The sequence below is a fragment of the Gobio gobio genome (genome assembly GCF_949357685.1).
Source record: "Gobio gobio genome assembly, chromosome: 5".
In the NCBI taxonomy this organism is placed as follows: Eukaryota; Metazoa; Chordata; class Actinopteri; order Cypriniformes; family Gobionidae; genus Gobio; species Gobio gobio.
Window position 1 is genome coordinate 22,206,865 of NC_137101.1, and position 26,671 is coordinate 22,233,535.

The 26,671-nt window shown below is 39.2% G+C and overlaps 1 protein-coding gene across 4 annotated transcripts in view; it reads left to right on the top strand.

Moving 5' to 3' along the window:
- Positions 1-26,671, top strand: part of syt1a (synaptotagmin Ia) — a 255,324-nt gene that overhangs the window by 212,823 nt on the left and 15,830 nt on the right. For 2 of the 4 annotated variants that reach the window (XM_079817475.1, XM_079817474.1), the window contains 4 exons: positions 13,585-13,757; positions 17,589-17,705; positions 23,581-23,748; positions 24,564-24,731. In XM_079817475.1, the coding sequence (XP_079673601.1) occupies positions 13,585-13,757; positions 17,589-17,705; positions 23,581-23,748; positions 24,564-24,731 (626 nt within the window). Of the gene's footprint in view, positions 1-13,584; positions 13,758-17,579; positions 17,706-23,580; positions 23,749-24,563; positions 24,732-26,671 lie in introns of all 4 variants that reach the window. The other 2 variants (XM_079817473.1, XM_079817472.1) reach the window with 1 other exon arrangement.

A 26,671-nucleotide genomic window follows, 5' to 3' on the forward strand; every position in this document is an offset into this window, starting at 1 on the left:
GTATGCCACACTCGTTTTGCCATGGCTCACTTCGAGAACGTTCAAGCCTTGAGGCCAGTTGACAGGTTCAACCGTTTGAACCCGACCATCTTGGCTCGGAAAGGTCTCTGCACTGCTGCGGTTACACAGCTTTGTTGACTGCAACCAAAGAAAATGACTGTAACGCAACAGCTCTGGTTTTTCTCCCAACGCTCCGCTGCTCAAGCTCAAGGCATCTGTTTTCGATGATAATTAACCTCACCGCACAGAGACAGTTTGAGTTTTATTCAGCTCTGGCACAATTACTATGAATAATGAACACATTCCGTCCAGCCTCCGAAACACTCTTTGCACACTGGGTACTCTTATGCCCAACACAATGCCCCTTGATCTCGGCAAATTTTTGAGATGTTCTATCAAACACCACAATCAATGTTCTTTTCTTACTTGGTAATATGCAAACTTAACTGGGAACATGTGCTTTGAACATTAACTACAAATGAATGGGATCAAATTTTATAATTTGCCATTTACATGTATTTGCATTTTAATTTGATCACAACCATTAAAAGCTTTGTCTGTCTTGTGAATTGTCACATTGTACACTGATTGGCTCTGTTTCGTGTGCTGCCTAGGAAATGAAACCATTTTTTAGGCATATTTAAAATCAACATTTTCCTCAATTCATACCAATGCATTATTAGATTGAGTGAATGTTAAGAATATCATTACATCGCATTTATTCCAAACCTACTTACAGTAAATGTTTAACGTATACATTTGATCAGTATGTATGTATTTCCTAGGAACTCTACTGTCATGTTCTTCTAGTCGAGTTACGGAAATGCTAAGACATGACAAGTTATGAGACTTCAATGTATGCTTATGAAGTGTGATATGTATCAGTTGTTTAGCAGGATTGTGTTGTTTGCCAGTGTGTAGAAAGCCTCAGTCATAGTCAGCAACAGGAGGCGAACTGGAGCAGGGTGCCAAACACATCACAGCCAACAGCCTGACAGATGGAGCAGTTAGCCCTCCCATTCTGCTGACCTTTGACCTAATCCTATCTCCCTTTCTTCCCCTCTCCCTGCTGCCCCAAGACCGCCCCAGAGGACTTCTGAAGGTTACCAGGCTTGTCAACCCTGCTCCTTGAAATTGAATTATGTAAACAAACAAAAATAAATCCCCAGCCTCTCTGTCTGCCTGCTTCACATTATAAAACCTTTTGGAGGAAGAGATAATCTCATTTAAAACAAGTTAAAACTGCATTACAGTAGTAAACAAACATGAGAAAAGACACATTTTGTCCCTGCAGTGTAGGAGAACCTACGAGACATTAAATACATTTATATTACAAAAGATTTCTATCTCAAATAAATGCTGTTCTTTTGAAATTTCCATTAATCAAATGACCCTGAAAAACATTTTAACAAACATTTTAAGCAGCTCAACTGTTTTCAACACTGATAAATGTTTCTTGAGCAGCAAATTTGAATGATTAGAATGATTTCTGAAGGATCATGTGACTCCATTTAAATTCCATTTATTACTAAATATAGTAAAATCGAAAACATTTATTTTAAATTATATTTCACAATATTACAGTTGAAAGGATCACAGGATCATGTGACACTGAAGACTGGAGTAATGATGCTGAAAATAAGGCTTTGCATCACAGGAATAAATTAAATTTTAAAATACACTCACCTAAAGGATTATTAGGAACACCATACTAATACTGTGTTTGACCCCCTTTCATTTTCAGAACTGCCTTAATTCTACATGGCATTGATTCAACAAGGTGCTGAAAGCATTCTTTAGAAATGTTGGCCCATATTGATAGGATAGCATCTTGCAGTTGATGGAGATTTGTGGGATGCACATCCAGGGCACGAAGCTCCCGTTCCACCACATCCCAAAGATGCTCTATTGGGTTGAGATCTGGTGACTGGGGGCCATTTAAGTACAGTGAACTCATTGTCATGTTCAAGAAACCAATTTGAAATGATTCGAGCTTTGTGACATGGTGCATTATCCTGCTGGAAGTAGCCATCAGAGGATGGGTACATGGTGGTTATAAAGGGATGGACATGGTCAGAAACAATGCTCAGGTAGGCCGTGGCATTTAAACGATGCCCAATTGGCACTAAGGGGCCTAAAGTGTGCCAAGAAAACATCCCCCACACCATTACACCACCACCACCAGCCTGCACAGTGGTAACAAGGCATGATGGATCCATGTTCTCATTCTGTTTACGCCAAATTCTGACTCTACCATCTGAATGTCTCAACAGAAATCGAGACTCATCAGACCAGGCAACATTTTTCCAATCTTCAACTGTCCAATTTTGGTGAGCTCGTGCAAATTGTAGCCTCTTTTTCCTATTTGTAGTGGAGATGAGTGGGACCCGGTGGCGTCTTCTGCTGTTGTAGCCCATCCGCCTCAAGGTTGTGCGTGTTGTGGCTTCACAAATGCTTTGCTGCATACCTCGGTTGTAACGAGTGGTTATTTCAGTCAAAGTTGCTCTTCTATCAGCTTGAATCAGTCGGCCCATTCTCCTCTGACCTCTAGCATCAACAAGGCATTTTCGCACACAGGACTGCCGCATACTGGATGTTTTTCCCTTTTCACACCATTCTTTGTAAACCCTAGAAATGGTTGTGCGTGAAAATGCCAGTAACTGAGCAGATTGAGAAATACTCAGACCGGCCCGTCTGGCACCAACAACCATGCCAAAATGCATTGAAGCAACTGCCATGTGATTGGTTAATTAGATAATTGCATTAATGAGAAACTGAACGGGTGTTCCTAATAATCTTTTAGGTGAGTGTATATTACAATAGAAAAGCGTTATTTTTAATTGTAATACTATTTCACATTATTACTGTTTTTACTGTATCTTTGATCAAATAAATTCAGCATAAGAGACATCTGTAAAACTTTTTAAAAATTACCCTAAAATTTTGAATGGTAGTTTACAAATGAGTGATGAATAGAGGGAGTTCACTGGGTGCACAATACAATGTGACAAAAACCAGCAACGCAGCATTGCACCAATGCAAAAATTTGTTTTTTACTATTCTGAAAAGACTCTTCCTAGACTGAAACCTGTTGTAAAGTTTCTTTCAGTTCGTTTTTCCCCTGTGTCTCACTAAACACATTTCCTTGACAAATGGGATGACAGACATCTGATTAGCAGTCAGCAGATGAGAAAGGACAAATGAGATGGAGAATGAGGGTTTTGGTTTGTTTGTTGTCCATCATAGCTGTCTTCCCTGATATTTTGAGAACCACAATCAATGTTATTATCAGTTTTCAATCAGAGTCTGATCATTGGTGTCCCTCGCCATCCGAACGCGTCGTTCATCACAGACCAAATAACGGCAACGTCTGTAATAACAAAAGATATGATCTGATCTGAATGCTGTTGACAGAGGATATGAGAGGGTTGATATTAATCTGCTCGCAATATCACATGAACTGTTATCACACTTGTCTTTCTTTTTCCCTTCAAATATTTTCTTATGTGAGCCTCGTGGTTTGTTTTTGAGGGTCAGTTAATCATACGGTATGGCTCGACTGTTCAGCAATGGTACAAAAACTTGAAGAAGTTCACACTTTTTAGCCTCTGCCAACCCCAACAAACAGAAAAAATGTGCAGTCGGTAATCCTACGGTGGCTAGCGGCCACTCGCCTGCTTTTTAGAACATCAGTCACGACTACTAGGTGAATATTACATTACCTAATTAATATTCATGAGCCATGCTCGCTTTTCAGATTGTTCCTTCGTCTATGAAACTTTACTAAATGGATATTGAAATTGCCGCCCATCTTCTGGACTGTAACGTAACCACATGGCATGATAAATCACTTCCAAGTAATTTTCCTTAATGCAGAGAGTATATTTGGAAGTGCAACAGGGTTGTCTTTCTCTCATGCTGTATAACATGCTCTAGTACCAGGGTTAATTGACCAACGGCGTGCTGTCAAAACACATTAGTTTGGGTTGCCAGTGTGTGCTGTATTACACCGATGGATCATTTTCCCCCCACTTGGCCCGTGCGCTCACTAGCGCTCACAATCATGACGCACGCTCAATCAAATCACGCCTGTTAAGACATCAAGTTTCTCATTCCGATTTGGTGTGTTAACAAGTGTGAGAGTGGGTAACTCGACCCTGCGGCATGCCGCCTGGGGATAGATCATGTTACTGTTAGCTTTGCGTTAGCAGGCAACACCACCTCCCTGGTCAGAGACTCTCACATTTCATTCAGATCAGATGAATAGCGGGATAATGAGCCCTGGGCTGCCCAAAGAGAATCCCAGCATGGTGCCACAACTGCTGATGACCAGTTTACATTTGTGGCCCTGGACCACAAAATCAGTCATAAGTTGCACAGGTATATTTGTGGCAGAAGCCAACAATACATTGTATGGGTCAAAATGATAGATTTTTCTTTTATGCCAAAAATCATTAGGATATTAAGTAAAGATCCTGTTTCATGAAGATATTTTGTAAAAAAAAAAAATATTAGTAGTAGTAATATGCATTGCTAAGGTCTTCATTTGGACAATTTTTAAAGGCGATTTTCTCAATATTTAGATTTTTTTGTACCCTCAGATTCCAGATTTTCAAATAGTTGTATCTCAGCCAAATATTGTCCTAACAAATCTAAACAAACAATGGAAAGCTTATTTATTCAGCTTTTAGATGATGCATCCATCTCAATTTCCAAAAATGTATCCTTATGACTGGTTTTGTGGTCCAGGGTCACATTTATTGTTGTTATCTATAAAGGACAGGTGAACTATTTATGAATATATATATATATATATATATATATATATATATATATATATATATATATATATATATATATATATATATATATATATATATATATATATATATATATATATATATATATATATATATATATATATATATATATATATATATATATATATATATATATTGCTAATAAGATGAATTTCATGAAAACATGTCTAAGTTACCCTACACCCTACAAAAAAGATATAAAATTATGTTATGCATAAAAATTAAGCTTATTTTTAGGATTATATATATATATATATATATATATATATATATATATATATATATATATATATATATATATATATATATATATATATATATATATATATATATATATATATATATAAATAAATTATGATAACTAAGCATATTTTCTCAAACTTTCAAAAATCTGATTTTTTAAATCTGATTACCTACTAGCCTGATGTCGTCTTACTCAATTCTTGTCAGAATATGAGTCTGATACTGCTCCATTGGGCTGTGATTATGAGGCGTTTCAACTGAACCAGGAAAGAAAATGCCTCTGCACTCAGTTGGATAGACCTACAATCAATCAGGGCAACGGAGCGACGCATAGTTGTCAACAGAACTGCACGCACGCTGGAAGAAGTAGAAGAAGAAGATGAGTGTAAACGATCTTTGCCGGTGTTGTAAAAAAGAATTTAAGGATACACGGAGTACTTAACAACACAATCATCATTTTTGAGAGAAATAGTAAAGGTGGATGCATATACAAACAAGCTCTCCGCTTAGGATTAGAACGAATTCAACCCAAGCGCTCTTTGGTGACGTGGATGATTACGTTACTTTTGATCATCTGTCCATCATCGTATAAAGCCGCCCTGATAATTTGATTGGTCCGAACAGCTCTGGTTCGAGCATAGTTGCTCCACAACGGATCAAATCCAGACCATAGACTGTAAAAAAATATGGATGTAGTGTCCGTGACGTCACCCATAGGATTCTGATGAACAGTTTTGAAGCGTAAAGTAGGGACGAGCTGGCCGCATGCATCACTCCCGGATAACAGAAAATGGGCAAAAAGGCGGGAGTAATGCGATGACTAACATACAGCAGATAAATGGCTATCCACCTGTCACTCGAAGTGGCCACTCCCTTAATTATGCAGAATTTTAATGCTTTATATAATGGAAACGAATGAGTTATAAAAAAATTCACCCCCCTCAGAGTCGTCATGAAGGGCAAAATTAGCTGTATAGACCAAAACCCCAATTTGTTCCAGGCTGTAAACATGTTTTATTCTGCTGTAAAGTTGGGCATTTTAACATGGGGCTCAATGAGATTCTGCTTTCCTTCTTAGTGGCCAGTCGATGAATTGCAGTATATGTCACTTCCGTATTGGCTTCAAGAGAAACTTTGGGAGGTTGCCGCTTGGTCCAGACCGAACTTCCCGACCTCAAATGTTGTGGGCGGGGCTAAGTTCGGCTGGCATCCAGGCTAATTACCAACTTAAATACTTCACCATTTACATATTATAATATATATAATGAGAATTTATAATAATATAATGAACCTTTTTTGCATTATAATGTGAATAAGTTCAGGGGAAATGTACTTAATTGTCTTAAAAATAATGCTACAGTGCAAAAAAAAATATTAAATAGGCTTTATTTTCTTTATTCATTTTCGTTTTTCTTTTTCTTTCAGGTCAATATGATATGGAAATGTTCTTGACAGGTTTTGTGAGATTCACCCTGTTGTTTTGCATATGTAACGTTTTTTGTTTTATGTGGGTGTTGTGAAAATTAATTTGCATAATAAAAAATCTTAATATCCCTAGCTGCAGGCTAGATATCAAATCATAAAAAATGAGTAATATTTCTGTTCATTAAAAGTTTTGGTCTAAAGAAATTCTGCAAGAATAAAGCACAATCCTGTACATGCAATAAATCATGTACATGTTTTCATGTGCCATAGCCCATCTATTGCAGTCCTGCACTGCAAGTATGCGATAAGATTCTTCTATAAATCTAAGTTGCCAATCTAAGAGTCATTATTGTCTCGACTCCCTGGCATGGCTTCCTAAAGCAGCTTGGTGAGATTTTTGTGTGAGCCCAGTCTGATAAGTCTGATGCTGTAATCTTTTGTCACGGAAAAGGTGGGGAGCGAATGAGTGCACTCAAGATCTTATTCACATACCCGATTGGATGAGGTCGGGCCAGAAGGACTCTCACGTCCTTGAAAGCAGTAGCAAGATGGCAGACTTTCATTGTTCTAAGCTGTGTTTGGTTTTGAATTGGGCACCACAGCGCTGCTGAATTGGAATAATGTTCCTCTCTGATTGGCTGTGCAGTCACAGAATCCAGCTACAGAACCTCATTTTGTGTTACCTCTTAAGAGTTTGTGTGTGCATGTGCACGGCGGAACGAGAGATAGCTGCTTGAAGTTGAAGAGCACATGCTTCCTCTACAATCCCAAAGGACAATAGACACTTATACAATTGAGTTAATTAGAAAATGTTTCTATTGCTTTCTGGGTCTCGGGTTCTTTTAATTAAGAAACACAAAAGTGTCTTTCAGAATAGGACATTTGCGAGATGAAGAAGATAAGCACTCTGGTTTATTGCATTGGACGGCTAAACATTAGACTTATTTGCATCTATTAGTGCTCAGCCAATGCAATTTCACTTCTAAACAACTAAGCTTGATATGAGAAGTATTTTATTTTGTTTTTTCTCTACCGTGATAAAAGTAATCTAATTGCTACAGCAGACTGTGTGATTAAAAATACAGCTAATGTACTCATAGCAGTCAATTTACTCAGACTCAAGCTGTGCTTGTTGTATTAAACATAATTTTTTCATAAGCTTTCATTAAAAAAGTGTCAGAATTGCTCAGTGTCTGCTGTAGCACTAAATGGTTCTCATCATCAACCTTTACAGATCTTTAATATAAGCTTGCTGCTGTCATGTGAGATTCTGTCCCTTCCCAGTACCTCATGCCACTTGGACCCAAATAGGTTTTTAATCTTCTTTTAGTCTTATTTTCATAGTATCTTCACCTAGAAAATCAAAACTCCCAATTACATATGAATCATGTTTATCTGTATGATTTATACAGCTTGAGTATACAATATTTTTACTGTATCCACCATATTTTTTTAACATAAGAGAAGGTGCATCCAGTTATTTTAGCTGTTCTTTGGGCTTTTTGATACTGCAAACAGGTATTTCTTATAATATTATTTTAATTTATTATCGTATTCAAAAACACACTGGTTTGTAGCACAAATATTTTTACTGCTTACTGCACTTTTTACCTATAATTAATAATGAATCCAAATGGTGCACATTTACACAAAAAGCTTACTTTCGAGTTTAAAATAAGGTGGATATAATACACCAAAATTGTCATATACACTATATTGCCAAAAGTTTTGGGACGCCTGCCTTTACATGTACTGTACATGAACTTTAATGACATCCCATTCTTAATCCGTAGGGTTTAATATGGAGTTGGCCCATCCTCTGCAGCTATAACAGCTTCAACTCTTCTGGGAAGGTTTAGGAGAGTGTTTTGGGGAATTTTTGACCATTCTTCTAGTAGCACATTTGTGAGATAGGGCACTGATGTTGGACGAGAAGGCCTGGCAGTCTCTGCTCTAATTAATCCCAAAGGTGTTCTATCGGGTTGAGGTCAGGACTCTGTTAAGTTTCTCCACACCAAACTCACTCATCCATGATGGACCTTGCTTTGGTTGGTGGCATGCTTTACACTACTGCATCCGATGCTTTGCATTGCACTTGGTGATGTAAGGCTTGTATGCAGCTGCTTGGCCATGGAAACCCATTCCATAAAGCTCTCTACACACTGTTCTTGAGCTAATCTGAAGGCCACACGAAGTTTGGAGGTCTGTTTGGTCTATTGACTCAGCAATAGTCTCATGTTCTGACCCCGCTCTGTGATTTTACATGGCCTACCACTTCGTGGCTTAGTCGCTGTTGTTCCCAATTGCTTCCACTTTGTAATAATACCACTAACAGTTGACCGTAGAATATTTAGTAGTGAGGAAATTTCACCAATGGACTTATTGCATAGTTGGCACCCTATCACGGTACCACGCTTGAATTCACTCCTGAGAGTGACCTATTCTTTCACAAATGTTTGTAGAAGCAGTCTGCATGCCTATAGGTACTTGATGTTATACACCTTTGGCCATGGAAATGATTGGAACACCTGAATTCAATGATTTGGAGGGGTGTCCCAATACTTTTGGCAATATAGTGTATATAGCTAAAAGCACACAGTAGAATTTCTAATCAGACACACGGGATTCCATTCAGCTCAAAGTCGGAATTTCAAACTTTCAACTTTCATCTTCGTGTCGACATTGTCATGTTACATCATTCACACTTATCTTGGCAAAATCTGCGACTTGTGGAATGATAGATTTTCCAAGTTGGTGATTTCACATGGCATTTAATAGGACATTGAATGAAATGCAGAAATATAATCTTCCATGACACCGCTGTTGAGACATTTCTAATAATGATAGTACTTCAAGAGAACTGATGAGCACTAGCTGGTCTTAAACCAGGACGGCTCAATGCTTTGTGCAGCTTGAGTCCCAAGTGCCTGTGCTAGAGAAGACATAGAAATGAAAGGGGCTCTTTATTCCCCTAGCGGGCTGATATTCAGGTCAGTAGTGGAGAAAAGAGTGTGGCCTAGAGAGCATGTTTAACACGTATGAATCAGGGGTCTGATGCTAGACAATCGGGGGTCTGATACTAGACAGGAGCAATTATGGTCTAAACCGCAAGCTTTCAAAGAAGATGGGGCAACTGACCAATAAGAGTGGCCTTTAAGATAGCTGACAGATTCTCCTCTGTTTGAAAAGGGTTGAAATGACAGGGCTTTGGAAAAAGCTTTTTGAAAGCCTGGTGAGAGTTTTTGTTGTGGTTTGTTTGTTCGTTTTTTTTCATGTTCTTTTTTTTTTCCTTTTCAAGTTTCACACCATGCCAAAACATTATGTTAAATGAGCAAAACACATTTACTCAGCTGTTCGAGATATTGAACCAATCAATGGTTTTAATGTAGTAATATTTTGGTGCATTTGAAATGAGTGAACTAAAGCATTTGAGAGAAACACACTAGGGATCCCAATTAATTGCTCTTAATTTTGAAGGAACCATCTGGGGAGGTATAAGATATCTGTCCATAAGCTAAAACCAAATTGTGTTTTGTTTTGTTTCATTAATGAATGTAGTGAAGCAGTCCAGTGAAGGATGTTGTGCTAGGAAGGAAAAAAACAAAGGAATAAAGCGGAGGGTTGTCACCTCCATTACCCCACAGCGAAGTCGAGGCTGTGTGCTGATGATCCCAAAGTTACTTTAGACTATCACTCACTGTTTTTCCTCAGAGGAGAGTGCTTATCGATTTTGCCAACAGCCAATTGATTTTTCTTTCTCTCTCACACACACATTCTTTATCTTCCCTGTTCTCTCTCCCTTAGGACCTGGGTTTGGGAAATGTGTCCTGTGGTAGCAGGTCTAACCCTCCTGGGAGATGCAGCATTTATTTAAATGATTCTCTACTGCCAAATCAAATATAGTCTTCACACCATGATAAGAGAAACAAAAGATTCAAGTTTCAAATTGAGGACGTGTGTGTGTGTGGGGGTGGGGGGGTGTTTGGGGGGATATTAGCTGTCAGGATATTAGACGTGTTCTAAATGCCAACTGTTCTGGATGGAATTTCATTTGAAATATAAAATGGATGAATCTCGTGGAGCAAAAAAAACAGATCACATTTTACCCAAAATTCAAAGAAAAGAGAAATATGTCAAATAAATTATATATCTTGTTAAAAAATATAATATGAAGCCTATTTTAGATATCCACTACGATTTTGAGGTGAAATATGACGACAGGTTTCTTAAGATGTACCATAACATTTGGAGTGCTCGCATGTTTCCCAAATGATGAATACAAGATGTCTTTCGTTCACTGGAGACTGGCATTATTTATACAGTCCTTGACTCTGCATTGTCCCAGAGCAAATCAAGCGCATTCAAATCTGGAGTGGAAAATTTTTCTGGAGAAATCTGCTTCCCTGAAAGTTGCCATTCGGTCGCCAGGTGTTTGTTGTGTTGTGCGTAAAAGCCGTAATTACTGTATGAGTCTCTGAATGCAGGATTCTTCCACCACATCTGTCTACCAATTATTCCCAGCAAATGTCGGTTCGGGGAGGAAGCTTCTATTGAGTCTCGGAAAGTGACATTCTTGTATCTGGTGCTCGCCTCTGTTGACGCATGCAGTTTTAGCCCTGCTGTATAGAGGCGTCGCTCTTTCTCTTGGCAGGAGGCTGTTAATCTTGTCGAAAAGCTGAGGAGCTCAATTGTCCTCCCCTGACAGCGCTCGCTGGAGTTCGGGAGCTGTATTTATAAAGTCATGACCAGAAGAGGAAATACTATTTTAGGTCCATCACTATGCTGTATGGATGTAAATTGCTTTTAGAGTTTTTAGAGGCTAAGCAATTTGGTCAGTGTGCATAAATTCTTGTTTATTAAGTCCAAATCTTATTAAACGACATTTTTCAGAGTATTTCCGTTCCGTTTTTTTAGTTCCACGCTGTCCTTGACAATCAAATAAATTCTGTGCCGAGGGTGATTGCTTTAACAATGTCAAGCTCAAAATGTTTTCCAAGAGTGATCAAATGGCAAGTTGTGAATGCCAACAGCTCCTGTTTTCAGCTAAATTGGCTGATTACTCTCACTAGAGTGTTGCAACATCTCTGTCTGAGTGGCGATCGTTAATCCTGTGTGACCGGCAGACATGAAGGTCTCTGGCAATTGATCAAAGAGTGTCAACCAACAGACTGAAACTTTTCCCTTCTAGCCCGTTCTGTTTCTTTGTTGGTTTGAGAAGATATTGAACCATAAAGCAACATGGCTATTTGGAACCACGTCGGTTCAGTCCAGTCAGCGAACAGCTATTTTCAGTCATGCGAGTACAGCTTTTATTTACGTAAATGAGGAAAGTTTAATAAAGAAATAGTTCACCTCACATTTAAAATTATGTGAATTTCTTGTCTTTAGGAACCCATATGGCTTTTCTTTCTTATGTGGAACAGAAAATGAGAAACTTAACAGAATGTCCTGGCTTCTCTTTGCCATACAGTGAATATAATATCCTAAAGTCAGATTTTCATGGAATAACACCTTAACCCCTTTACACACAAAGTTTGCCAATGGCCCCAGATTATTGTTGTTCAACATTTACTGCACGTCAAAACAACACACTCTTAATTGATCTGGACAAACTGAGCATCATTTGAAAGATTAAAGACTCCAGCTTCGATACTTGACCACTGTTTGTGATAAAACTAGGTTACAGTGACATTCATTTCTTAATTTATGTCAGGAGTGCAAAATAATCAATCTGTATTTTTTTAATATTTTGAATAGAATAAAAACATGTATATATAATCATTCACGTCTGCGCCTGTTTATATGTGTTCACATAGACGCACTACACAGTGTCCGTTAGGGCTCTTCTTCCAAAAGTGCCAATATTTGAAAAAATACTGATTTATTCTCACATGTTTGCAAAATATTTCATCATACACTGTAAAAATAACTAAATTAAATTGCATCAATTCACAGAAATTCAATTTGGCCTACTGAAAAATTTAGATGTGATCGGTCACTAGAAAATTTTCAATTGGAGACCTGATTTTTTTAAACAGTGTACAGAATATAATTTATATTCATTTCCCACTGAGTTATGCAATCTGAAGAGCTGAAAGAGTGTTCAGATCGCGCTCTGTCTGTCCTCTTCCTGGTTTGCATAAATTTTGACTCATCGAGCACTCATTCAGCCTAGAGCTGTCAATCATCTTACATGACCATAATTCCTGCCCTTCTAGATGACGCCATCCTGTACACTTTCTCGTTCTGAGCTCCGTGAAAAACAACAATCCCAAAAAAACATTTCTACACACGAAATAAGAAGCTAATAAACACACGACTATGATAGTATATGGTTTGTGTGTGATTTTCATATCAATAATGGATGTTTACATTATAAATGCTAAGCAGGTGTAGCGATTAGCTGCATATAAATGGCTATACATAACATATTTCAACATCATTATATGACTAAAATCCATATTAGATCTATATTAGATCGTCGAGTGAGAACAATAGAAACATGAATAAGGCAGTTTGCCTTGCCAGATCATAGACAATAGACTGCAAGTAGGTGTTTACAGGACAATACGATATTTTATTAGCATCTTATCAGCCTTCTCTAAAAACTCACATGAGATGGTCTAATAAAATGTTTAATAAAATGCATAGTTTTAGAGATGTCATCTTCAGATTTGAAATTAAGCATGAGCAGACTTGTGGCTTCAGCTTCATTGAGTTTCTACATTTCTACAACACAGACACATTTTTATACATTTAAAAATATATTCTTAATCTTTGTTATGTTTTTATGTTTGAGCTTCTACAGTATATCTCCATATTTATAACAGTCCAAGTAATTCTGAGTCTTGAACTGTAAACTCTTAAGTGTTGGCTTTTTAAATATATGTTGGTTATGTGTCATTTTAGAATGATTTTTGAGCAGCAACCTTTTTGGTTTAGATTTGTCATTTATGCCCCACTTGCCAAAATGGGGGGTGTGCAGTAAGGGGTAAAATTTCGGTCTATCCCTTACAAAAAGCTACTGTATGGCTTCAGAAGATTTGAAATGTAGTGAATATGTACATTTAAGTTTTTTCTGTTTTTGTCTGCACAGTGCCATCATGGGCCATCGTCGCAATCGCATTCGTTGCTGTTGTACTAGTTGTTTCCTGCTGCTTCTGCATCTGCAAAAAGTGGATATTCAAGAAGAAGAACAAGAAAAAGGGCAAAGACAAGGGCAAGAATGCCATCAACATGATGGACGTCACAGACGGTGTCAAAACCGAGGTAAAAACATTTTGTTACTACTTTTGGATTAGCCTTGTTCTTTAGTCATCAGCAGTTGCACGAAATATTTATTTCCTCAAGTATTATTGTATTAATGCATGATTACAATTAAGAATATTCATAAGACAACTCAATCTAGACCGAGTCATCTTTTGATGATGTTGTTTCACAGCTGACTTTAATTGCAGGACTGCAAACCTGGGCATGTTAACGGTTCATTAAAGTATTGAGTTTTTTTTCAGTTTTTCTTGCATTTAGCTTAATTCACAGTTTTTGTAGTGCTGCATATGGTTAACTGTTCTATGAAGTGGTATCAACCCAGAGAAATGACAGTAGATAATGAAAACACAATAGGAGAAAGAACATTAATGCAGCTCGCTTTTTCCTACACACACAAATTATATGGAACACTGGCACTTTAACCCTAGTTAGCATGCTAATTGCATTAACAATCTCGCAATAGTACACTTCTAAGAGAATAATTGACAAAGTCAGCTTAATTCACGGTGTAAGGACACTGGCTTTGAGACCATGCCAAGACCACTCAGATCCCAAATTAGAGACATTGATTTTCGAGCACAAAGCACAGTGAAGAGGAACAGACACAGATAATTAACAACACTCTTTAAAAAACCCAGTATGCCATTCCAGAATGTCATAGTTTATCAGCGTCAAACCAAATGCGAACACTTGTTGGTGAAAAGCAGATATACAATAGCTGCTTTATGATGTTTACACACCAACATTGTGCATTAGTACATTCAAAATGGAATGCAAACTGAAACAAATAGCTGCAGCCATTGAGATACATATAAAGTAATCAATATTTTGAAACACAACCCTGCTGAATACAACTACTTAAACCAGCCTAAGGTGGTTTGCTGGTCTTCCAGCCTGGCCAAGCTGGTTAGGCTAGTCTCTTTGATGGTTTTAGAGGGGAAGACCAGCTGAAGACCATCTTAGCCATGTTGGACAACCTGCTAAGACAAACAAACCAACTTTAGCTGATTTAACCTGTTGTTTTTAGCAGGGAAACACCTATATATAGTTTCTAATACCTGTGCTAATTGGCTAAATATTAAAGGTCCAATTAGCACAGGTATTAGGACGATACACACTGATCCAGCGCAATATGCCAGAGGACAATGTCCTGCACAACATACATCTTTGTTGTATTGTAAGCAGAAGGAGCTTTGAGCTTCTCAGCAGTCATTTCTCCTGGTGTGCCCAGAATCATGTGGTCGCCTTTGTGTGTGGTTGTTTTAATTTGTGTCTCTTCCTTCCATGTCCTCCTTATCTATGTTTTGTCTGATGACTTTACGGGATTGCCACTGGCGGTAGGTTTCCAATTGCTGTTGGATCTTCTATAGCCTGCTGCAATGACTTTTGATAGCCTCTTGACAACAGGTTTACTCTAGTAGAGTAACATATATGTAACTATGCATACAGTACATGTATATCTACAATATATATGTGTGTAAGTCTACATATACACATATATATGAAGAGAGAAAATGCACTTGGGTACGCTTCAGCAAGGTTGAACCACATTGATTTCTCATCGTAAACATGCTTCTCGTTTGATGTAAAAAAAAATGGAAATTACTTGAGTGAAATTACTCATTTAGAACAAAGTTAAATGGCTGAGAAAACTGTCAAAGTACGATTGCTAGAGTGCTAGTGATGCGTTCGGCTTGTTTGACTGCCCTTGGCAAAATTATCAGTTCTCATCTGATCCACTTAAACCTAAAATTGAAAAATGTCCTGAAGGAGAACAGCACCCACCTCATTAGCAGGACAAATTTGTTCAAGAAGCAATTTTCAGACACGATGACCAGACTGATCTTTAATTGGCTGACATGTTTTTGAAACATCATCTTTGCCTGTCAGATGGAAAGGTTATCAATGAAGGACACTCACAGCTGCAAAAATAAGTGTTAATCATTTTACAGTTCCAAAAAAGAATCATTTAAGGGGATATTTCAGCCAAAAATGTAAAATCTGTCTTAATTTACTCACCATGTTGTTCAGAAGCTGTCTGACTTTCTTTTCTTTCCTGGAACAGAAAAGGAGATGTTTAGCAGAATGTCCTTGCTGCTGTTTTCCATACAATGAAAGTGAATGGTGACCACATAATATGTCAAGCAAGGGGGCTTACTAGTCTTTAATCCCCATCCACTTTCATTATTGCAGGTCACACACCCTGCTAAACATCTCCTTTTGTGTTCTGCTGTCATACGGGTTTGGAGCAACAACATGAATGTGTATAAATGATTTCTGGATGAACTATGTCTTTAAATTTAACAAGCACCTCAAAAAGCTTGTTGAATTGAAGTGCACAAGTGCTTGCAAGACTAGTCTGGTCCTCACAAGAATATAACACAGTCAAGAAATCAATTTTGTTCAGCCTTTTGCTTTCACACTTGTAACCGAACAACTAATGAGACAGGCCCTGTACACATTATGATCCCTCCCACCAACACCTTCTGCTGGCATGATGCTTACAGCTTCCATGAGCGTGGTGGTTATCACCAATAACTAAGGGTCATGACAACGCCACTGTGTGTTGAAGATCACGTCACAGAGAATGAGGGTCACTATAGGAGCACTCTTCTTGAGAACGTGAATGCCCTGCATGCTTTACTGATCAGCAAGACTGCCCTTTCAGAAGGCAACTATTTCACAGTGAATGAACTGAGAGCTGAGTTTGCCTCGACAATCGCATGCTTTCCAGCGACAACAAACCTCCCTCGACATCCCCCTTAACACACCGTCTTAGACTCAGGCTAGCTAGGGAGCTACTGCCACACCATCCACAACATTTCCCCACTGATTTGTTGATGCCAGAGATTGTTCTGCCTGAAATAACATAAAGGACAATGTATTGTACAATGTATTTCTTAAGAACATCTGTCTGCTCATCTTGCCTAGGGTTGGGGGGTATGACATAGTAATTTTGTATCACAGTATCGGTATCTGTCACACGATACATGCATTTTTGTTGCCTTTTTTCCTTTCCTTATAATGTTTTAAATATTACCATCAATGTATGTTTTTCAGTAATTATATTTATTTATTTTTTGATTGATGCTTAATGCATTTCTTTTAAAGAAGATTGCAAATAGTTAGAAGATTAAATATATAGAAGATTATTAATAACAAATTAATTATTAGTCTGGCATCTATGCAGAAACTTTTTTTTCTATCAAGTGAATATAACTGTGCCATTATAATATAATATAATATACAAACTCAGTATTATATTTCTCAATGTACATCAAAATGCTAACACAATATACTAATATCTAATATAACATAATTAATAATGCAATAATAAAGCCCTTTATGAACTTAATCTTACATGTGTAATGGAACCAATGCCCTCCAGTCCTCTAAAGAGTCTGAAGGGTAAAACGCTATAAACATGATGATGATAATGGATGAGCCACGTTCAAATCCATTGTAAAATGGCAATATACAGTACCATATGCGTAGCCGATATATTACCAAACCCCCCAGCCCTAGAGTTGTGCCTCCCACCAACCTAAACTGCTTGCACTCATTCATCTTCTTGCAACTCTTTCCACAACTTTCCACGATAGCAGACCATAGGAGAGAAAGGGGTTCACAGCCCAAGTCTAGTGCATCACTGAGCATGTCATGGTCTTAATTGCTGTGGTGTTTTAGTGCTTGCTCCCCCCCTAATAGAGGTGCGGTTGAAGAGCAGGCTGGTCCAGGGCTGGCCCGGCGCTCTGGCGAGGGCAATCGGGCAGCGCCAGCGTTGGGCCGACAGGACTGACTGTTAGTGGGTGTCTCCTTCAGGCCTTGAAGGATGAGGATGATGCAGAAACAGGGCTGACGGATACAGAGAAAGAGGTGGAGCCTAAGGAAGAAGAGAAACTTGGCAAATTACAGTACTCCATGGATTACAATTTCACAGAGAATACGGTAAGGGGCCGTCTCCGAAATCATCGTCACTGTGTGTGGTGTTTAGTGAGGTCTTCTTCGTAAGTACAGCGTGTTTGTCCGTCAAAATGTAACCAGCTCCACTCAAATAATGCCCATTCCTCTAAGGTTGTTCAGTGTGTCACTCTTACGTAATTGAATGCTCTCTATAAGCTGTGTGTTTAAGAAATACATACTGAAAACACGGAGATAGAGTGAACTTTAGACAATATGAATCACTTTTCAGAGTCATTTTTATTGCTGTGCTCTATTATTAAGTGCTATCTCTGAAAGCCAGAGGAATTCAGACTTAGCACTTAAGAAATAATGCCCATCATCCTGTAAACTCACCAAATGCTGTGAATGTCAAGGGCACAACACAGCCTTTAGATTTGTGTTTGAATCGGCTTTCTTCCACACTGACTGAATGAGGTTGCTGGCTTGTCTGCAACTCCAAAGCTAAGCCGAAATTCACTGGGCGCCTCTTACAAGCTGTTGAGCTTGAAAGCTAAGTGACTTCCAGAATGAATGTGCTTCATTTTGTCAGATCCTTGGTGACAGATAATTGGTGCATATAGTCTCATACCGAGACAGAGCAGAAAAAAGCAACATCCCTGAAAGAGCCAGATTATCCACCATCGCATACACACAAATTACAGCTTTTATATGCACTGCCACCACAGGAGACTTTTCATTGTACGGTGTCAATGTATGTGTAGTGGTGAAATGACAAAATGACTGCAAATGACTGGTAATGCATTCTTTTTATGGCATAACAGTTTTAAGAACAAGCATATGTTAAAGATGCTGCATTTGTTCTATTCTTTTGGCATATAACAAAAATATTACAAATAGCTGGTAAAGTGTACTGAAGCCTTCATAGGAGGTATGGGAATATGAGGATAAAATGTAGCATGAACACAAAGGCACCAATTTTAAACAAATGCACCAGTTTTCATGCAAAAAGCATGCTGGAAGGTAAAACATTGCAGACGGCACGTACAAACAAATGAAGCCATCAGCATGCACAATTCATTCTTAGCGAATTCCCCCACCGTGTTTTTCCCCCCTTAAAGAGATAGTTCACACAAAAATGACAATTCTGTCATTAATTACTCACCCTCATGTCATTCCAAACCCGTAAGACCTTCGTTCATCTTCGGAACACAAATTAAGATATTTTTGATGAAATCTGAGAGCTCTCTGACCCCTCCATAGACAGCAATTTAATTAACACTTTCAAGGCTCAGAAAGGTATTGAAAACATCATTAAATAGTCCATTTGACTTCAGTGTTTCAACCTTAATTTCATGAAGCGATGAGAATACTTTTTTGTGCGCAAAAACTGACAAAAATAATGACTTTATTCACCAATTGCGGTCTAGCCTGTGCCAGTCTCCTACGCAGTTTCCGTTGTAAAAACAGTGCAGCGCTCTCGAGATCTACGACAGCCGATGCTGTTTACATGAGCACCAAGACGCATTTGTGGGAGCTGCACAGCTTTGGAGACTGGCACAGGCCAGAACGAAATTGTTGAATAAAGTCATTATTTTTGTTTTTGCACACAAAAAGTATTCTTGTCGCTTCATTAATTTAAGGAGTCACATGGACTATTTTAAAAATGTTTTTACTACCTTTCTGGACCTTGAAATAGCCGTCTATGGAAGGGTCAGAGAGCTCTTGGATTTCATCAAAAATATCTTAATCTGTGCTCCAAAAGATGAACGAAGGTCTTACGGGTTTGGAATAACATGAGGGTGAGTAATTAATGACAGAATTTTTATTTTTGGATGAACTATTACGTAACTATCTTACGTAATTGAATGCTCGCTATAAGCTGTGTGTTTAAAAAATACATACTGAAAACATGGAGATGAATTTTAGACAATATGAATCAGTTTTCAGAGTCATTTTTATTGCTGTACTATCTCTGAAAGCCAGAGGAATTCAGATTTGGCACATAAGAAATAATGCCCATCAACTCATCAACTCAACCTGTAAACTCACCAAATGCTGTGAATGTCAAGGGCACATCACATCAATTAGATTTCTGTTTGAATCAGCTTTCTTCAGCACTTTAATATTCAGCTTTAAAGCAGACCAAAAAGCAGGAGATGCCGAGAAAACCACATCAGCCTGACCCAGATTCAACCCGTAAACCCACACACTCCAATAGACAGACGCACTTGCATGTATCTCCACCCTCTGTGCCGGCAGGAAATCTGCGTGCTTCTTTCCTGTCTGGCTTTAAATCAAGCCGAGTATCGCTTCAGGGAGACTCAGAGGTCTGGGTGATTTTTCTGCAACTCTTGCCCTTTCCAAAGGGGAAAGGTTCCAGGGAGCTCAACTAAACTCTGGGTTTGTTTTAAAGGTAATCTGGACCTTTCCGATGGAGCCGAGCAAAGCCAGAGGGTAAAAATAGAAAAGCACAAAACATGGCCGTCAAAAAGCCACACAACACAATATCTCAGAATTCAGGGCAGCTCCTTCGGGAGAAGGATAGACAGGGTGCAGATAAGGGTGATGTTATTAATGAGGATAGAAAAAGATGTGTGGATTGAACTGTGAATCCATACACGTTCACTGAGGTGAATCATTGCGATCACTGCCTGTTTTATAATGCATCCCAGGTATTTTAAAGACAAAAAAACCTCACTGTTAATGCTAAATAACAAACACCCCTAAAAAACAGTTTTCTCTGAAAACCATTGCAGCAGTAATTTAAGATGACTGACCAAAGCCTTCAGATGAGATATTATAAGCATTGCACACACTGAGGTGAAGTCATTCGACTGAATCTTCCTCCAGCATGTCCTGCATCAGTCTGAGTCTTCAAACTGTGTGAAGTTTTCATAGCCTGCAGAGCGATTGAAGGTTATTATGGCCAAAGTCTCATCAGGGCTAAATATTCCTTCACCCCCCATCTATGTCCAAAACACCCAGAGACAGATCCATCCTGACTCATACTGCTTCTGTCGTACACAGCTATTCAATCTTACTCACAGCTAGGAGCTACTTACAAAAGACTTCTCGTTTAGACTTAGAGATGACGTCTGCTTGTGTATCGCAAACTTCCAGTGATACTGACAGCGATGCCACTGAAAGATACACTCTGAAATGGGGCTTAAAGGTGCAGTCAAATTAGCAAACAATTTTTTGTGGCCACAAATTATACATTGGCTCAAATAGGACATTATTTGTTCTATCCTACATTGCACATACAGTCGATGTACACTCAACGGCTGTCCGAATTCACTCACTCGTTTTCATTCACTCCTTCAAGGGAACTGTATTAGTGGACTAACGTAGGGAATTATAATTGAGATTTTAGGGGGCAATTTCGGATTCAGCCATCGGATTTGTCTATTGTCATCCCCCTCTCAGCTAGTGATGGACCTGGTATTGAATGTTTTACGTGTTGAATCTGTACATCATATCGTTAGTCATTTGATCGATGTATCGATCCATATTGATGTATTACACCCCTATGCTACAGGATCTCCTCATTGCAGTATAATCAAGTATCTTGAAAGAAGTGTTACAATTGGCTTATGTTGAAGTGCTCTCAAGGGTGAACTTGACCGTTACAGATAATTGGATATTACAAGTTATTTCTTATCTTGATGTTGAGTTTCCCATTGCTAACCTGTTAAAATCTGACTCTGGGGTCAAAATCTAGCTGACATCTAAGAAATATTCTCCTGTCAAGTTCAAGTAGTAGGAAATCTTAAAGGGGTCCTATTATGCTTAAAGCTCAAAGTCCACTCCAAAAGGAGATCTTTTATTGAACAGAATCTACTTTTCAAGAACTACAATGAACTGTCACTATGTTACTCTCCGCCCATGGAATGCGCGAAAAAAGGGGGCGAGGCCTGGCTAGAGAAGATGAAGAGTCTTGTCACTGTTTTTTTCACCCTGGAAAAAGTTTGCCCTAAGGCAGAAGAGCAGAATTTATGTTTGACATTGTTCCTGAACATTATAACCCCAACGTTTGTCTGTGCGCTGCAGATTTTATGGAGAACAGCTTCCAGAAACTAAGAGAGTACAATGCAGGCTACGCACAAACGCTTTTCCTGGAATGGAGCAGTTCCCATTTAGTCGGGACAATCTGTTTATTGATCACAACTTGTAAGTATGTAGTTGTGTTTTCTATGAACAGTTCCGATTATACGTTTTATGTAGTTGCTATGATGTAAACAAAGGTCAAAGCTTGGCCTCCGCTAGCCTACTAGCCAACATTAGTGTTGATTATAGCCTAGTGTTTACTGTAGATTTTGTAAGCTCTTGCTTTTGCAAGGCTGCTCACCGCCCCTTAGGAAAAATGTCCATTACTGTTTGTATTACCATAGTTTTCTGACAAATGTGATTAAATGGTGGATAACATCGTATCTATTATCTATAAGAAAATGACAAAAAAAAACACTACTCTGAAACGTCCTGAGAAATCTGTGCTGGCAAAGTCCGTGCTTGAAATCTGTTCTGCATGATCCTCTTGTTTGTTTACATTCTTACATTCAAGTCTGAATCAGGCTCGAAATCGATGCCATCCCTTATTATTTACACCATAAGTCGCTATTCTCTATTTTGTACATGCCTAACATGCGCTATTCAGTGCCAATCACAACACACTGGGCCAGCTAACCAATCACAGCACATTTCGTATTTCGAAAGGAGGGGATTTATCGAAACGAAACGGCGCGTTCGAGCCAGACTGGGGAGAGAGGAGCTGTAATAATGTAACATATATGAAAATGAATGAATTTTTTGGACAAACAAGCATGAAAATATTTTCTAGTACACCCCAAAAACACAATCAAGACTTTGTAAAAGGGCAAAATAGGACCCCTTTAAATCATGTTGCATCAACATATATTGAAATTCTAATTCTCCAGTCCTCACAATGTTAATGGTCATATGTCAGCATGACCAAAAATAGAGAACTGTTGGTTAATAAAGGAGATAAAAAGGGTTCTTATTTTGTCAATCATTTTCATCAATGCTGTATGGAGTCTGATTATGAGAGCACTGGGCATTATTTGTGGAGCATTTTCTACCTTGCAACCATTTCTTTCCGAATACAGATATTTATTTTGCTGTCTGGTTGTGTCTGTGTCCAGACCTGAAATCCACCACCATTTAATAACAAAATCAAATATTACTACAGCCCGACCGATTATTAAAACATTTATAGTTCCTTTGTCAAAGGAACAATCACAGTGTACTGTGATGGCCGCCATCTAAAGCAGAAACACTGGCAATGCTTGTCTCTCTGGCTACAGTCCTTTCTGTGGCAGCACAACTGGAGTTTGACAGCTGGTCAGAGTGAGAGAGAAGGTGAGAGGAGAGAGAGAGAGCTCTCTACGCCCGAGTGCCTGTGTAGACACAGAGACGGGGCGTTTTATGGGAAGCTGATGGGAACTTGATTGACTGACTCTAGGACCCATGAGGCTATGCAGGGGATATGGTGACTGGCAGGTCAATCAGGACCTCAGCCCAGCCAGCCGGCCTATCAATTATCAGAGCTGATGGGTAGATAGGATCAGGAGCGCCAGGCTTGACATGGCCTGACCCCATTGCCTCCTTAATGCTGGGACTGTTTAAATAGTAATGCAGCAACTCAGCATCATAACTATAACTGACCACTCGGTGGCGTTTCATGTCAATATGCAGATATTCTCAAGGCTCACAAGTGAAAAGAGCAACATTTGTCTTCATATGAATTTGGTCTTTACAACATTACAATGAACACCTGTACTTTTACATGACATAACAGAGGCATCTACAGAATGGTGGTGGGATGATGGTTCAGACAAAGACCATGCTCCTCTTCAAGGTCTTACTCATTTTCTCCTTAATTTTGACTTTTGACCCTTCATAGCTCATAGTGGGGATCATCCAAGCAGCAGAATTGCCTGCCATGGATATGGGTGGTACTTCTGACCCCTACGTGAAGGTCTACCTTCTTCCAGACAAGAAGAAGAAATTTGAGACCAAGGTCCACCGGAAGACGCTGAATCCCGTTTTCAATGAGCAATTCACCTTTAAGGTAGGTCTCAAACACCTAACCTAATCAGAAATTCTTGAATGCTCACATTCTACTTATTCAGTAGATCAAGGTATTTCTGACTACTTTATCTGGTCTATTAACAAGACACAAGGCATTTGGAGTAATTACAGGCAAACGTTCAGATGGACTCCTGCAGGTGTCTGTCATCCAGAAAGTAGCATAATTTCTATTTTGTATGTTCAGTAGAGCTTTCCGATTCGTTTTTATGAGACGTCATGCAGCTAGAAATTCATTTTTGTGTAATTACCGCAGTCAGACCTCTAAACTTCTAATATATTGCTAAGTGAAGTGTTGAATAGTTTAAAGAATGGCAATATAACTGAGCCAACCAAGGGGGGTAGAGGACTGTTTGCCTGTTTTGTTCTCGTTTAGCCTAGCACAATTTCAACTATGACACGGTACCTTGAGAATGAGAAATGAACCACACGCCAACATCGAGAGACATGTAATCACAAGTGCCTTCATTATTGAAATGAAGACGCTGGAGAGCTGGTGTGTGTGATAGCGTCAAGGACAAAATAGCAACCCTTGGGTCTTATCTCTTTCCCGGCCAATCAAGCAGTTTTTCGCCATGTTGGAACAAGTCCTTCGGGATAATGAGTTTTGTCTGAAAAACAGCTCAATTGAAGGCAATCAAGAATCAAATCTCTCTCTCTCTATTTGTCTTGCACACCTGCAATTGTCCTATAGTCTCATCCCAAAATCTTGGTGGTAGATAAGTCCCGTAACTGGAATTGAGATAGATTAGACTGGTAGGTATGCAAGCAATTATTTTCACTGCTTATATCTTACAGGTTCCCTACACTGAGCTTGGAGGGAAAACTCTGGTGATGACAGTGTATGACTTTGACCGCTTCTCCAAACACGACGCCATTGGAGACGTGAAGGTGCCCATGAATAAAGTCGACTTTAGTCATGTGACTGAGGAGTGGAGGGACCTCCTGAGCGCTGAGAAAGAAGAGGTAACAGACATGGGTGGTAATAACCTGTGATTAAATATCAGGTTTTTATTGCTTGAACTTCTTAAGCGTGGAAAGTTTGCCAATTCAGTAGTGATTCTTCCCAGCGACTTTTGTATCTTTTTAATCCAAGTCATATCCGTTCACATAGATTTGTTCACTGACTGGTTAGGGCCCGAGCACCGATGGTGTGAGGACCCTATTGGAATTGCTCCGTTTATTAAGTTTACATTGTTATACCACTCTGTGGTAGCAACTACTAAGTAACTGCATCAAAATCTTTTTTTTGTCAACATAGCAGCCCCCATATGGAGACCCACTGTGTGTAAAATAATACAACATAATTTGAATTACCTAAATGATAAGTCTTCACAGTAGTGAAGTAGTAATATAAATGTAATTCTAAATGTAAATAATAAAACAAATACAAGATGTGGTATGTTTAAGCAGGGCAAATTTAGCCTGGTTTTACCAGACTCTCGTACATTTCAATTGTACATAGAGTCTGGCCACTCTCCATTGACTAGCGTTTACTTCCTTGAAGGCGGGTTCTCTGTTGAAGTTTAAAACTAGTGGATCTGCCAAGAGTCACTCTGGATCTGCCTAACCAATCACTAACGTTTGGTCGTGACGTATGTCACGCGCCGTTCGCCTTTGATTCTCACATTAACTGAGCACACCACCTCAGTGTCAGTGATAAAACCTCGTGCACTCGGATTGTTATTTATTCACGGTGGAGAGGAGAGTTTTGTGTTCGGAACGCGCTGCTCTCGTGGTGCATATCTCGTGCAATCATAACATGATTGTATATGCTGTCAATAAAATGTTAAATGCTTGGTATGATAAGAATAAATGCTGCCGTGCCGTGAATAACAGCCCAATTCAAATGTTTACGTGCTTTTCTTCTTTTATTTTTTGAGCGGTGATGAAATATTTTGCTCTTGTAAACACTTGCCAGTATTTAAAGAAATACAAGTCTAGAAATGCAAATTACAGCTCACGCAACCGCACAGTGCTCTGCAGGGGTCTATAAAGGATATAAACAGTGAGTTTTGAAGTGATATATTCTTGAAAACTCAGAGATGTGGATTCGGACAGCAATTACATTACCACACGACCTTGGTGTTTGTCAAAAGCAGTCGATAATTCAGCCTGGGGTTTTTCTCGCGGGTGGTGGGAGACGGACGGCTTCAGCCAACTCCTTCACCACTAACGGAGCGAACTTAATACATTTCCCGGACCACAACATCAGCAGTACAGCAGTGATTGTTCTTGCTCCGTGTAACGGGAGTTCGTTTGTTCAGAGAAGAAGGAGGCGGGAACCGGCGAACGTTTAACAACTTTTAATCAAATAATAAACACAAAATGAAAGTAAAAGCGGCAGCCCCTCACGGACGACTGCCGCGCACAAACATAACAAAACACAACTTAAAATCCAGGCCTGGTCCTCTCTCGTCCTTCACCGGTGTCGCTCGTCCTTATATGCGTCCGTGCTCCCTCATGAGAGGACTCGAGACCGGTGTGTCTCAATCACGTACACCGGTGTCACTCGCTCGTCCACCTCGCCACACTCCGGTTTTAACTTCTGGACATTCGTCAGCGCTGCCACACACTCGCATCTTTCACCGCCGCCATTACTGAACTACAACTCAAACTAGCGCACGACATCAACGTCATCGCTCTCAGCCACTCCCTCTGTTCGCTGATTGGACCGGTAAAAAATTTTGGGGGGAAAACCTAAGTATACACCGCAGTCCCAGACGTAGTACTGAAGGAAAATGAAAATTGAGCGGAAGTACGTAGGAGGGCGGAGCCAGGCTAGGAAAAATTAGCATGAGAGCACAATTCCATAAATGCGCCGATGGGAGTGGACAGTTTTGCGTGTGATCTACTGAGAAAGCGCAAATTAAAGTGCACAGATGCAGCCGGATCATTTCCATAAT